The sequence below is a fragment of the Notolabrus celidotus genome, chromosome 7, assembly GCF_009762535.1.
Source record: "Notolabrus celidotus isolate fNotCel1 chromosome 7, fNotCel1.pri, whole genome shotgun sequence".
In the NCBI taxonomy this organism is placed as follows: domain Eukaryota; kingdom Metazoa; phylum Chordata; class Actinopteri; order Labriformes; family Labridae; genus Notolabrus; species Notolabrus celidotus.
This window is the reverse complement of record NC_048278.1, coordinates 13,750,375-13,766,004: the sequence shown is the minus strand read 5'-3', so window position 1 is coordinate 13,766,004 and position 15,630 is coordinate 13,750,375. Positions and strand designations below refer to the sequence as shown.

General features: G+C 40.6%; 1 protein-coding gene across 13 annotated transcripts in view; it reads right to left on the bottom strand.

Moving 5' to 3' along the window:
* Nucleotides 1–13,813, bottom strand: part of ctnnd1 (catenin (cadherin-associated protein), delta 1) — a 32,592-nt gene extending 18,779 nt beyond the window's left edge. For 2 of the 13 annotated variants that reach the window (XM_034687483.1, XM_034687487.1), the window contains exons 1-2: nt 13,539–13,686; nt 187–334 (exon numbers count right to left, since the gene is read on the bottom strand). In XM_034687483.1, coding sequence (XP_034543374.1) covers nt 187–327 — 141 coding nt within the window. In that variant the 5' untranslated portion in view covers nt 328–334; nt 13,539–13,686. Of the gene's footprint in view, nt 1–186; nt 337–12,674; nt 12,740–13,282; nt 13,513–13,538 lie in introns of those variants that run through there. The other 11 variants (XM_034687485.1, XM_034687484.1, XM_034687486.1 and 8 more) reach the window with 11 other exon arrangements.
* Nucleotides 13,814–15,630: the final 1,817 nt, after the last annotated feature.

Below are 15,630 nucleotides of genomic sequence, written 5' to 3'. Positions count from 1 at the left end.
CACTCCCCAAGTGTGCTTTAGCTTTGCAGCCATCATGCATGTCCATACAGATGGGATGAGGGTGACCGTAGACACGACAGTGGATGAACTTCCTCAGATCAAGGGAGAATCCAAGGGATTGTATGATGGAAAAAGTGCAGAGGTGGGTTGAAAGTGGTGGATTGGGCTGGGATCATTCCATGTTACCTGCATGTTGGGGAGGGGGCGGGGCAGGGTGCCGGCACATGACCTCCGCTCCTCCTCCAGAGCTCGGCTCAGCATCTCAAACTGCCTCTCCTGCTCCCGCACCGAGGCCAGCAGAGAGGCCGTACTCGCACACTGCTCCATTCACACGCTGAGAGCAGAGCACAGGACAGGACAGGACAGGACAGGGTCAACACCAGAGAGCAGAGATTCAACCAACACCCAGATTTGCTTAAAGAAGAGACATAGAGCCGTGCTGAATCACCCGGAATACAGATATAAAGTCGGAGGGGGATGTGGCACAGTGTCACATTCGGGAACACACGTACACTGAAGTGCTAATGAAGTTGATATTTTAAGGTTAGGCAGTAGCAGGGGCAGGAAGTGATGATAAAGAGAGAACATCGAGAGTGAAGAAGAAGCAGGTACACCGTGAGAACAGGCCAAACTAGAGCTAGCAGAAAGAAGAGTAGTGTTAAAAAAGGACACAAAAACTCAAGAACTCAGACAGAAAAAAATATTATTCTGTTAGAATAAAAGGTGGGACCAGCATTAGGAGAGCCAGGATGCACTTTTCTATTGCATTTCACCTTCTGCTTTGCAGTGTTAAAAATAGAAAGTGAGATTTGTGACAGGAGATGATTTCAGCAAGTTTTCAGCTGCAGTGTGTCGAGCTTGTTAGCACATCCTTGCTCAGAGGATGCAGGAAAGTGTGAGAGTATTCAGAGGTGCTACTGAGCGACAGCATCACTTCATCAGGTCACACTAAAGTTAGAAAGCAGGAGGTGTTTGGAATTAAGAGGCTGTTCTCTCCTGAGCAGAGGTAGCTGGCGATGCTTTCTCTTCTGATTACTATACTCTATATTAGGGCTGGGCGAGAAATCAATAATGATTAGTATTGTGATATAATTTTTCTCAAATTAAATATAACAAATGTCAAATACAAATTTGATATATTGAAACCTGTAATTATACCCACTAAAAAGGGAGAGGCTGATAATGTGCCTTTAACACTTGTTGCCGCCGAACATTAAACAGGAGAAGAAGACTGCACTGAACAGCCAATCATGTCGCAGGGTGAGAGGTAGGCAGGCTTAAAGATGTTTGGAGCGAAATGTAAACACAGCTGAAACAAGCGACATGGACACTGAAAAAAACTCAAAACCTACTAGCTCAAAGCAGAGCCGTTAGTCTAACATTGTGTCGACTCAGCGTTAACTATTAACCTAATACATTTCATTAAATATACTTTCAGATTGTGGGTACAGGAAGAGCACGGTACAAGCTAACAAACCATCTGGTTTCTTCAATAATCTGCCATGAAATAATGATTGGATAATTATCGTGATAATTATCTATATTGACTTATTTGAAAAATGTTATCGTGATAACAGTTGTTTTTTTTTATATCGCCCAGCTCTACTTTATACCCTTTCTAAGATATAACATTTTGATATTTGCATGCCAGATATGACAATGTGCTTTCAGACTAAGGGCTCAGTTTGACAAGAGTTTAGCAAAACATTACAACAAGCTTTTCCTAATATGAAGGAAATGCATTACATTCCCTGGGATTAAGCCGAGACCTCATGCTGTACTGATAAAGCCCAGAGCTTGTTCACTGTGTCAAATGAGGCTGGTTTTTCAGCTGTGGAAAGCTACTAACCACTTAACACAGCATATGCGCAGAGGCCAAAGCACTGACTGGCATCCTTCCAGTTAGGGATGGGTACCGAATTTGGTACTTTTATAGGTACCGACCGAAAGCCGTCAGTACCACTGAGTACCGATTCATGTAAAATCAAATGGTACCATGTTTCGGTACCTGAACGCATCCTTGTGACTGTGAGGGAGTGGAAGAGTAGGCGATTTTCCGTACTTTCACCCTGTAATAAAGTTTGAGACTGATCGGGTGGATGTCTCTGCTCTCTGCTCTCTGCTCTCTGCTCTCTGCTCTCTGCTCTCTGCTCTCTGCTCTCTGCATATGCGCGGGAGCGCGCCAAACGGAGCCTGCAGCTGACAGGCGCGTGCACTCACCGCGAGGCAGAGCTGCAGGATGATTAAGTTGAAGCCATGGTTGAGACGGACTCTCTCGCTCCGACTACCTGCCCTGTTTATAACCGTTCCTGTGTGCGTGAATGCCCAACAAGTAAGTTGTGTGTCCTGTTATTATAAAGAGACGGAGAACTGACTTTTTCACGTCCGCATGCATTCACGTGTGTTCATTGATAAACTCCCGAAAGAGTAATTAGACGCCACGAGCACGTGTCAGCTAATATATCTAATCACCTATATAATCCTGTTTCTGTTCATTTCATGTTGAAGAAATTTATATATACAAACAGTTGGATGTTGTTTTTATGTATTGAGAAATAAACATGTTAACTTTACATTTTTTTAGATTTTGTTATAAACAAATTAAAATGTATTACCACATAAACACACAAAAGTACCGAAAATTGGTACCGTTGAGTACCGATACTGATTCCCAGGTACCGGGCATTAGTACCGTATTGGTTCAAATGTGAAAGGTACCCATCCCTACTTCCAGTGCCCCAAAAATCTTCCTCTTTTACATTAGTTATCTATATCATACACAATCTAATGTCTTTGTATGTCTTTGCACTTATTTGCCATTTCTTTTTCACTATTTTAAACTTCAACATCTCAGAGTCTATGTTCTCTCTCTCCTTTCACTGCTGTCATGTGTGATATGAATCACATTTTACATTCAATAAGACGCTGTTCTAAATTAGGATGATATCTTACAGTAATAAGTGAGTATGAGTATTAAGGCTGCATAACTCTGCTCAGTGATGAAGGATATCATCACAGGTATCAATCACTATAACTGGTTCAGTTTCATGTAATAAAATAAAACAGTTGTATTATTGCACCTAGAGCTGGGCGATATTGAAAAAGATGATATCACGATAACATTTTTCATTTCAGTCAAAGTTGATAATTATCACGATAAATATCAAATCAATTTCATTTAAATTCAAAGGCAGATTTTTGGTCCTGAGGAAGAAACCAGACAATGTGTTTGCTTGTATCTGGATTTAGTTTTCTGATTAACTTCTTGAGACCCCATTTCTGACGATGCTAACAGGAAGCAGGTCTTTTGTGGTGACATTTTTGTTAAGTTTTAGTTTGTGGATTCTTATTTTTCTCAGGTTAAGGTAATTTGCATGATTTCATTTAAATTTAAAACAAAGATATATCAAATTGTATACTGTGTATCAGTTTATACTAAGGGTTACAGACGGAGTGATGTTGTTTCCCATAGTGCAGTGGACATTAAACGTGTATGAGATGCACAGCAGAAGTTGTCTCCATGCTCTTCCTTAACACACATCCTGAAAGTATATTTAATGAAGTGTATTAAGTTAATAGTTAAGGTAGTCAGCACAGTGTTAGACTAACGACTCTGCTTTGAGCTGGTAGGTTTTGAGCTTTACTCAGTGTCGCTGTTGCTCGTTTCAGATGTGTTTACATTCTGTTCCAAACACCTTTAAGCCTGCCTACCTCTTACCCTGCGACATGATTGGCTGTTCAATGCCATCTTCTTTTTCTGTCTAATGTTGGTTGGCAACTAGCATTTAAAGCACATTAGTTTACATCCCCCCCCCCCCAGGTCAGAATTATCACCCAGCCTTAATTGCACCCATGCAGCTATTTTTGTATTTTCAGCAATGTGTACACGTTTGGTGTTCCTGTGACTCTTGAAAACTAGTTTCCAATTCTCTCTGAAGTATGAGCTCAACTTTTTACTGTGAGACACCAGAGATGTAACAGTGTCATTAGCATCAGTGATCCCAAGAACAAAAGTGTCTCCACACCATCATGGACCTGGGAGGGTGAGAAACTGTTGATCTTCCACACAGAGTACATAAGCGTATTTTTGTTTAAACAGTGCTGGAGCAGAGCAGAGCGAAGTGGGAACTACAGAGACCATCATCCCAGGCATGCCCATCATTCTTTGCACTGCGCTCGCTACCTCAGATCGAGTTTGGTCAAAATGGCAGACATGGGCAGGAGAAAAGAGGGGAGATTTTTAAAATGTGGATGCTCCGGCTGCTCCTGTGGAAGCATTTTGGTTTCAAGAAATGAGAGGAGGAGAAAAGGTGACGGACAAACACAGAGAATATGCAGATACTGCCAGACTGCAGTGACCTACACATCAGGAATCTGAGTAATGTAAGAAGCCACTTAGCAATTCGGCATCGTAAAAACAGTTGAGGCGATGTTAAGAACAAAATCCAGCCAGGTCAGAAGACTAAAGGAAGTGTTTACAGCCTCATTTCCCAATAACAGCACAATGATTACATGATTTATCGCTGAATTTACCGCCAAAGACCAATGGCCCTTTTCTGTGGTCAACAACGAAGGATTCAGAAGGTTAGTAAACACTGGAGCTAGAGTAAGAATAAATGGCCTTTTTCCCCCATGTCTTCAATTGCCTCTTTTTTAAACATCACAATACATTTCATACTAGGGATTTGTTATTGATGTGTTATCATATCCTGAAATTGTAATACCTCCAACTCTTCTACACATCAAACTCCAGTGATTTCAGACGATCAAACTAATAGTACTTCTGCACGCTTTTCTCCCTAACATCTTAAGTTGAATGTTTCTTGGATAATTTAACTATCTTGACACTAGACTAGGGATGAATGCGTTTAGTCAACAAACACCAGAATTTCTAGTCAGTTCAGTGAATTATTAACATTTTTCTAACTGCACAACCACCTGACACGAGCCAAGGCTGTAGCTTCCGTAAGTGGGGAATGCCATTATGCTTTAATGCTCTACTACCCTGATGTAAACAAGCACAGATGACAGATGGAATCTCATAGTTGGGCCGGTTTGGCAGTACCTCGATCTAAAAAATATGGAGATAAAGTTGTATGTAGGCTGTGCTTTTGAAACACTCATACAACCACTGAACCAGAGCAGATTAGCCACACAGGTATGTTTATGTTAAAGGCTGGTGGTGCTAGCTTGATAACGCTAGCTACATTTGACATGTTTACCCCGCAGACCAAAAATATGAAGCCCATGCGGAAGCGTTATAAACTGCAGTCTATCTCGCTTGAGGTTGACTGCAGTAACACAGGAAACCGAAAACACACCCATTCAAGGAAGACGATCTTTACAGCAATAATACACGTTTACAGCCTGGTTTCAAAAAATGGCTTCAGTTTGAAGAGCTAATTTCTCTCTCTGCACACACTGTACAGAGTTGAATTTTTCTATAACACGACAGTTCAGTAGATATTAAGATTACAAGTTTTGCCCAAATAAGGGCATGACTGACTTGATTGACAGGCAGGAACACTGTAGCTGTTGGTGAGGAGTAGGGTTGGGAATATTCCAAATTGGAAACTTTCCATGGGAATTGTGGGAATTTATGGGAATTAACTGGGAATTGGGGGTAATTTAATGGAAAGGTATCATATCAAAGCATAAATATTTGTTTTGTTATAAGCAGACATCCATCCAAAATAGAAATCATCATCATGTGCATTTGATGGAGCATGGCGGAATGCACAGTGCATGTAGGGGGCGTGGTCTAAATAGCCCTGTAGTAAGCAGTGTGCTATGTGCAGGTGATTGAGGAATAGCATAGATATTCAACTTTACTTGCATGAAATCTGGTTGTTTTAGTCAGGACTATGCTAAAATATATTTTCCCCAACTATATTTAAGTTCCCTATTAAGAGCCAACCTTCAATTTAGTACATTTCTGGTTTATTCCCGTTAATTCCTGTTAATTCCCATAAATTCCCATTAATTCTTATGGAAAGTTTCCATCTTTGAATTTCCCGGAATTTTGCAACCCTAGTGAGGAGGCACAAAGCCCGCCTCTTCACCTCACACTAGCTTGACAGAAATTAGGTTATGTGCAGCATTTCCAATATGGCTCCTGCCAACTATTGGCTTCAAAACAGCGCTTCAGAAATAGATGGGTGACTGTCCATTATTTACAGTCTATGCCACAAACTCAGCATTCAAGTGTTCGGCTGTGTGAAATAAATTGTGATCAATTTTGCGTGTATTCTGAGTGCCTCCATACCAATAGATTAGTTTGTTAGATAGAATTAAGATTGAGGTTTAGACAACAAGGAAATCATTCACTACACTTCAGAACATCCAGAGCTTTCAAGGTAGCATTGTGGAAGGTGCATTTCAAATTAACAGCTGAAAATCAAAGAACAGTGAAAAATGCCAATGATTTACAAAAGGAGCAAAGAGGAAGAGGTTTTCAGGGAATTATAATTCTGAGAGACACAGGAGGAGGAAGAAAGGCTGTTTGCTATTTCACTGAAAACAATGACTTTGGATAATAGTTCAACCTTAAAACACACCCCACCTTGAGGTAAATCTAAATAACCAACACATAGAAATACACAATGATCACTCCTGAATTCATATCAGGACAATGACAAAGCCCTTTTTCACTGACTTCCCCCACAGGGAAGCTGGTGAGACAGGAATGAGGAATCTAGGGAAGATTCCTTGAACCATGTCTGTCTAATAACTGGATGACACGAGTGTGGCTCATCTCCAAAGCCAGGCAAAAAACATTTTCTACATCAAAGTACACTGACTCATGCAGTTCGAATCTGCTCTGTGTCAGCGTACACTGGACTGTCTGAGCGAACAAAGGCTCCTGTATCGGGTTTGAGTGTGCACTTTTGCCAGCCGTGTGTGAAAGCACATCTGCATGAGGTCGAGTGGTTATACGAGGGTCAGAGACTAAATAAAGATGGCAAATGAGTGTGCATGACGTTGGTTTTATCCTTGAACACTCAAACAGATCCGTGGTGAGTTTTGGTGAAGTTAATGCCGCCTTGTTTTTTTCCATCTATGTGGGGAAAGAAAAACATACATTTGTGGAAGCAAATACACACGAGCCTCACAAAAACACACGCACCACTATTGTTATACATTCCACAGGGAGATTGTGCATGTCACATCCTGTCTCAGCTGGCGCCTAATAAGGGAGCCCTTCACTCTTTTACTGTGCTGCTCTCATCTGTCACTCACACCAGCCTTCTCCCAACCAAATCCTTCATTCCTGGAAAGAAAGAGTCGGTACTTTCTCTGATCCAATCAGGGCTTTGGACCACACGCTGATAATGTGCTTCTGCAGTTGATGATAGGCTCAGATGGAAAGATGGTTTGAAGCGATTTCAAGTGGGTATATGTAACCGAAGCTAAGAGTGCATCAAAATTAAAACTGACGGATCCAAACAACGAAAAGAAAGTGTGTCACCAAGGTACAAATAAATGTTTGTCTCTTAAAGGGAGCCTATAGCAGCTGTCAAGCTTTACATTAGGGACCAGGATTTCAACTTAGCAATGCAAAACTGACATCATACATCAGACAAGTCAACATGCCGCCGTTTGTCGTTTGTAGCTCTGTCAAAACGTCGACACCTTTTTGAGAGCGTAGGGAGAGGCGGTCCCCTGTGCCTCAATGCAACGCACACACAGACCCACACAGACCCTAAAGCAGTTCCAGTCCCACCACTAGCATTCTTGTGGCAGTGAGCAATTGCTTGTGAGAGTTTTAAAATGGTTTTAGCCACTTAAAGCCCAAGCATTAGCTGTTAATCTATTGTAAGGCCATTAGCAGCAGCGCTAAATCTATCTGCTAATGGGCTAGCCTTGGATTTACAGTGCTAAGCCACTTAGCACACTTAGCCACACAAGTCTATTGAAGAAACACACACAATATCAGACTCTGAAGCACACACAGCCAGTTTGTTTGTCTATCACCCAGCTCGCACTGAGTATTGTGTCTGCAGAGTATTCCCTCATTTTCATATGCTATCATTGCTATTTCAGCCACTTAGTCACTGGTGGCTGTGGAAGGCCAACATTCATTCTGCTCCAGTCTGCACACATACCCACACCCACACCCACAAAAAATTGAGGTGAAGCTATGGTAAAATGCTGTTGTGGCTTGGCCAAGTGCTTCGCTGACTCAGCCTCATTTGAATGGTCACACAGAGATTTGGCCACTGTGTGTGTGTGTGTGTGTGTGTGTGTGTGTGTGTGTGTGTGTGTGTGTGTGTGTGTGTGTGTGTGTGTGTGTGTGTGTGTGTGTGTGTGTGCGTGTATGTGTGTGCATATATATGTGTGTGTTTTGCGTGTTAACCCTGGCCCACGTCCAACTACTACTGCCTTTGCCATCCTGACCTGAAACCATGAACTAGTCTCCTGCCCCCATGATTCCAATGCTGTGGTAGAGTAGTGTGCAGATGAACACACACCCACTCACACTCACTCCAGACTTTTCAGGACCCGTGCAAGGCCAGCTGTCTACTATACAGGACACCAACCGACTGTTCTCAGTGAGGGAGGAAACAGTAACTCGGTGCAGGAAAGGAGCAAAAGACCAAACCATTTCATGTCAGTAAAACTAACTATGGTTAGTGTTGGCACAATATATAGATCAAACTGTGGCTGTCTTCTGGATAAAGCAACATTACAGTTAAGTGATGACGACATCAGATTAGGGCTGGGCAATAATTATCGTGTTAAGTAACAAATGTTTGATAAAAAAAAAATTTAATTATAAAATGTTATCATGGAAATTATTAATATCGACTGATATGAAATATTATATTGGATAACATTTTCAATATGGCCCAGCTCTAATGAGAGCTACAGGTGTTGATATTATAATCTGACGTTACTCTCTACTTTATTTCTGAAATAACGGCATATTATTGTAAAATCTGGAATAGAGGTTGCACCTAGGGATGCACCGATGTAATCGTGATATCTTGTGTTGGTCAGGTACTGACTCAAAAAGTTATATTGGATATTGTGACAGATGGCCGATCAATGGGGCAGATCTATTCAGCCCACTTCTATCGGGCTACAAATACCCTTTGTGTACTACATCATCAGCGCTGGTAACTCTAAAAACATTCTTAATGTGACCACTATGAAGATATTTTGATTCTCTTGATTCAAATAAAAATGCCATGGACACAATATAAAATGCACCTCGCAGTGACAGAGGCGCTGGACAGTCAGTTCACGGCACTCTGAAATGCATCTGTATCTTTGATAACAAGGAGTTGATTCAAACTTACTTAATGTGTCTGATGTATCACCAAACTGGATTAAATCAAGCTTTAGATGCGGAGCTTTTTACCGTGAGAGTGGCAAAAGCGGCAAACAGCAAATATTAAACAGACGTCCCCCGGTTGTGTCTCTGTCACTAACGCACACCCTGGGGGTAAAATTCATCAATGAAGATGAGACATGCATGGAGCATAGGCATGGAGGCGGGGAGAGCTGGTTAATAAAGCACACCTGCTGCAGGTAGGGACCAAGCTAACACTGAGCCCCTCAGATAATAACTCAGCCTGCTCACCAGTAATGTAAAGGATTGTTCTTACGTTCAATAGTGGACTCAGCGGTAGCTTGCGAAAATTCTCATGCTGTGATGCTGCTTCAATGCGCATTGAGGTCAGTCGTATTAAACTTCCCCAGTTCTGTGCCACCCAAGCGGCAACCTCCGGTCCAAAAATATGAGTCAATGCGGAGGTGTTAAAAGCTGCAGTTCATCAAGGATCAGCTTGAGGCTGGCTCCGGAAGTACCGGAAGTCACATACACATGAATGGGGAAAAGACGATCTTTGCAGCAGAAATAAACATGTTTACAGCCTGGTACAAGGTACAACCTTCTGGTGGGAATACCGTATTACAACCAGGCATCGGGGAAAACAATGAAAAATTGAACTTTTAAAATGAGAAAATATTCAAAGTAACTCATCTATTTTTACAATGTGAACAAATATTTGAAGATTCGTAAATCATTGCCCATCCTTACAAGACTTGTACACCTCACTATGTACCCAGCATGCTTGGTGCTTTGGAGCAGTCACTTGCGTCTTTATCAGCATAAAATACTAAAACACAATGTAATCCCTCAATTTCTAGATTTCAAACTGGTAAATTGATAGCACCCGTATAGAAGACACAGCCAAAAATGTATTAAAATTATCTCATACAAAGTTTTCATGGTAACTGATAAATAAAAAAATGACATTCATATTTCCCTCAAGCATAGATGACCTGTTCTGCACAACAAACAGTTGAAAACATCAGATCTACAATGATACAAATTAATTAAGGCAACCAATCATGGCTTTGAGAAGCTAAAACCAGCAAATGTTGGGCATTTTGTGGCTAAAACTGCTGCTGCCTGCCTGGCAATAACATACCATTAGCTATCAAAGCTATCTAAACCTAAAGAGGCTTCCTGTATTTATAAAACAGTACAGTGAGTACCATGATATTTTTTCATATAAATACACTGGTACATCAGTTTACCAACAACCAGCTTTGAAAAAATACTCTGATGAGCAAACACATGGAGGTGATAAAATAGGATACACTGTGCACATAAATTTACAATAAAAACTCAATACTCCTGGTGAATTAATACTTTTTAAAACAAATTTCAGACTGTAAAAAACTGATAATATTTGACTTGTCCCCTGATATTTTTGTTGGGAGTTTTACCCAAAGGTTTATATGACAGAGATCAGAGGTACATAATGCAGATACTTTTGTTGATAGCCAAAAATATGATAACTATTAACTGGAAGGACACAAAGCCACCAACAACTGCTCAGTGGAAACAGAGACTAAAGCAGGTCTACACAACGGAACAGATGACTGCAAATCTACAACTGAAGATGGACTTTTTTAGACGTAGCTGAGCTCGACATAGAGCGTGGTTGTACGGCGAGCCCTGACCTCTGCTGATAATATCTGTCATTAGGTTGTATTATTTTTATTATTTTATTATTATTTTATTATTTTTTAATATATATATGTATGTTTATTTATTTCTTTTTTATGTATTTATTTTCTTTATTAATTATATAGTTGGTAAGTAATTTAGAAATTGTGCATCCAGCTCTGAAAAATCAAAGTAAACGGTTCAAAATAAATTTCAGTGAAAAATAATGTCATATTTTCATCATATTAGCCATGTGCCTGTTACAAGATGATTCTTCTTTCTCATACAGCTGTTTACCTTCAATATAAACTCTAAACATAGACAAAGACTCTGTCATTATTTTCAATGCAACTTCAGTAAATAATGTTATAGCAATTATAAAATTTCAGTCGAACAATTCAGGAATATTCTGTGAACATACAAAAGATAAACAAGGACATATATCAGGCTTATCGATCAAGCTCTAAAAGTGGTAAAGCAAGAAAAAAAGCAACATTCAGCATTTGGTAAAGTGAATTCAATAACACTGTTTCAACCACTTAACGAGGAAGGTGGCTTACTCGCCGCAGTGAGCACCATAAAAGTGCAAAATGGCAAACAACACTTCCGTGAAATGAAGCACCAGCACTACGAGGTTAATGTGCAACAGTTAAGACAGCTTTTGGAACCTGCACTTTGATTTCACTCCGTTTCTACCAGCTCACGCGTCCTCCCCTACATGGAGAGGGAGTTGACATGCTCACTATTCAAATAAAAACACAGACCGCAGGTGTAACTGTTGGAAGCACAGGGATATAAAAAGAGAGGGGGAGAGACAGAGAGAGAGAGGGTAAGCTGACTGGGAGGAGCAAATGTAAGAAACCCCAGCTTCTGTGTGTCAAAGGGACACACCCGTGGTGCGCTCTGAAAGCCCGTCATTACTGAGGCTCTCAAATGATAGCCCTGGCTAAAACAACTGGCTGAGCAGCAAAACTGAAGCCCCAACAGACAACATGGCGAGGAGTCAAATCTGGGCAGCAGAAGAAATGTCCAACTTAGTTCTTCTTCACATCTTAGGGAGAGAACATATCTCACAGACAGCATGCCCCAGCTTGTTCACAATCATTTCCATCTCTGTTTCAGCAGGTCAAAGCAGACATGCCTGCAGGGTATTTAGGGAATATGACAAGCATGTCCATGCTGCACTGAAACTCCCCAATCAGCTGACTGCATCCACTCAAACTAGTAACTCACAGTAATTTTACACACATCATCAAACATTACTCAGGCTGGTTTCTGTGTTTTTATGGGATAGATTTTGCTTGAAGCTTTAGAGGCCCATAACAGATTGTAAATAGAAAGCTCACTCCAGAAGTGATCCACTACAAGTCTTCTTTCTCACAGTAATCCAGCATCAATTCATACTAAACACCTGTAAGGTGAGAAGGTGTCTGTAGTTGCAAGCCTTCACACAAGGGGACTGAATAATGAAGAAACAAACACGCCTGCCACCTTACCACACCCCACACAAACCAGACCCACATAACAGGTTTTAGCTTATGTAGCTGCAGCTCCACCAGCCCTGTCTCCCTCCTCTTACCTTGCAGACCACATCAATAGACAGCTGCTGCAACATTAAACCCTGTGTGTTTTTACTCTAGACTTTCAACACAGAAAAAATGAACAAAAGTCGATCTGCCAAAAAAGACACACACCATGCAAGGCCAGTCACCTGAACAGCATCACGCAGATCCAGTGTCCGCAGAGAGTGGGTGTCGCAGGTACACTGTATAATATAATAGATGAGTAAACCGAGACTGGACTTTGGCTCTTAACTTCAGACTAGCACGGACGCGGGGGGCGAACCAGCTACTTCCGTGTAACCTCACCTGTCCTCTTCAAGCCTTCAGTTCCAGAAAAGTGTCGCACAACTGTGGTCGAACATTGCAGCTTTGACGGTGAAAAGGAAGAGATCCGAAAATAAGGATGTGATGTTAAAACGTTATACACACCAAGTCACCAACAAACAAGTCGACCTGTGTAACACACTATAGTGTTTGTCAATTAACCCCACACCAGAGTGATGGTTGTATAGGTCCCAATAGCAAAAAGCTTTAATTGTATATATTTGTTTCATAAAACTTCCCCCAAGTCCTGATCTGAGCAAGTAAATCATCAAGCCGACGAATGAAGTAATGCTAGCGAAGTTAGCTCGTGCACTGGTAGCTAGCTTGCTAACGCTGCGTCTACTGAAGGCAAGTTCCCCACACTCATCCGCACACCTGGAACTACTCCAAACCAGCTACAGTGATGAAATGATACAAAAAGGCAGAGCATTACCGGTTCTCCAAACTGTTACGCGTGTCTCTAAAAGTCCATAAGTGTTTGTGAGGCGGTTTCAGGGCCTAGCCTAGCCGACTGCTGCTGCGCCGACACGATCCAAAGCTCAGCCCGCAGCAGATCGTTTAACAAGGAGAGAGCAGGGATGAACAGACACAAAGCAACAACTCAGTGTGGTCCACAAAACACAGCTGGACAAGTACACTGTCCACCGCAGGGAGAGAGTACTCACAATGAAGAAAGAGAAAACACCCACCTATGCAATTTCCTATCTTCCTTGCCCTGGCTTGTTGTTCACTTGTCTCTGCTCTTCCTCTCCGCTGGGGGGAAGAGGAGGGGGCGAGCAGCATACGAGGAGAGCATAGCTGAATAATACGGGGGCGTTTTCAAACGCATGAAGGCATTATTTATCTTTTACCAGCGACTATATTTCTCTTTCACTTCAGTTACACCAGAGCAACCACATTGAATAAAGATTATTTTCTGTCTGCCTCTGACTGTCTGCTTGCTTGTTTTATATTTATTGACATTGTTACATATGTTTCCAGAAAACAGGATTCTGACTTTTCCACCGAAAAAATAATAAAGGTCAAATTTTTTGTAGTATTGTTATTATTCTGAGAAATAAGTCAGAATTCTGACTTTGTCACAGAATTCTGACTTTAATCTCGGAATTCTGACTTTTTTCTGTGAATTTACTTTCTGGCTTAAATCTCAAATTTCTGACTTTTCCTGAGAATTCTGACTTTTTTCTCAGAATTTGGACTTTAATCTCAGAATTCTGGCTTTAATCTCAGAATTCGGACTTTTTCTCAGATTTCTGACTTTAATCTCAGATTTCTGACTTTAATCTCAGAATTCTGACTTTTTAACAATAATAATAAAAAATATATATTGGCCCTTCGTTTTTTTTTTTCAGTTGCCCTAATCCTCTTCAATAGTTGTCATATATCAACCTATGTGTTAATCATACATATTTGAAACAGTATGATTAAAGCTATATGAACTTGTCAATTCAATTCAAATCGCAATCCAACTAGGGGCAATAGTTTGAAAGTAGCTTGTAACCAGACAAATAGGCGACAAAGGCAGAAACAAACAAAAATCGACAAATTAAAGGCCTACTTAAGAGTAACATAAAATATAAAATAATACTTATAGGCAAATAGAAGAATAAACACACTGAACAAAACAATTAAATATCTCCCTCATAAAATTATACAAGGATCAGTATTAGTAAAGGATTTAAATGTCCAATGGAAAGTATTAAAACCTCTAGAGTAGCCATGTTGAGTGATGCGATTGTAAAAGCTATTTGTTTTACAAGCAGGTAAAGAACATCTCCAGGAGATGAAGCTCAAATGTCGTCAGCCTTTTTTTTTTTTTCACAGAGAATCTGATCTGCCAGCTGTAAAAAGAAAGAGGATCTCTCTGTTTCACAACAACTATATTAGGACATATTTTATGGACTACTATTCAGACTGCTTGTGTCTTGTATTGTGAACCAGCAGACAACAAAAAAAGGGAGATTCTTAAGAAAAAATATATAAAAAACAACCAAAGATTGAGACGGCTCAATTTACAGCTCAATAAACTGAGCTAACCGTCTCTCATTTGCTTCTGAAGGATCAAGGATGACATTTTCTCAACCTCCAGAGGCCTCACATTAAGTTTTCGTGACAGACATACCCTGTAAAATTAGAAAGTTCCAAGATTGCCCTCATGTGGTCACAGATCAGGTTACAGAGCAGGTTCATCAATTCAACTGAGCTGAACTTGTTTTTATTTCAATGGGACTGTGAAACATATGATGCACATTGCTGATTTTGTTAATTTTCTACCTAAGTCTTACTTAGTTCTGTTATTTAATCTTCACATTTATGTTACTGAAACAAATGAGTACTGGGTATCTTTGGTCAAAGAATTACTTAACAGTGAATTATCAAAATTGTTGCTGATCATTTTCATTCGCAACTGATCTTCTGTTCAGCTCCAAAATGAAACCTTTAACACATCAATACCCTTTACATCATCCATCCATTATCTTGACCGCTTATCCCATTAGGGGTCACTGGGGGCTGGAGCGTATCCCGGCTGAGTTCCAAAAGTTTTTCTCTTATCATTCATATTCTCTGAAAAATGCCCAAAAAATCCCAAATACTGCCAGGGTATGTAAACTTATGAGCACAACTGTATATTTACAACAATGAGTAATATATGCAATTTTAGATTACTTAAAAAAAAAAAAAAATCTGGGAGACTTCTCGCGACCCCCACTCTGGGAACCCCTGCTTAAGATTATTGCAATCTTAAGGCACCAACTTGTGAATACATCAGCAGAAGAGCTT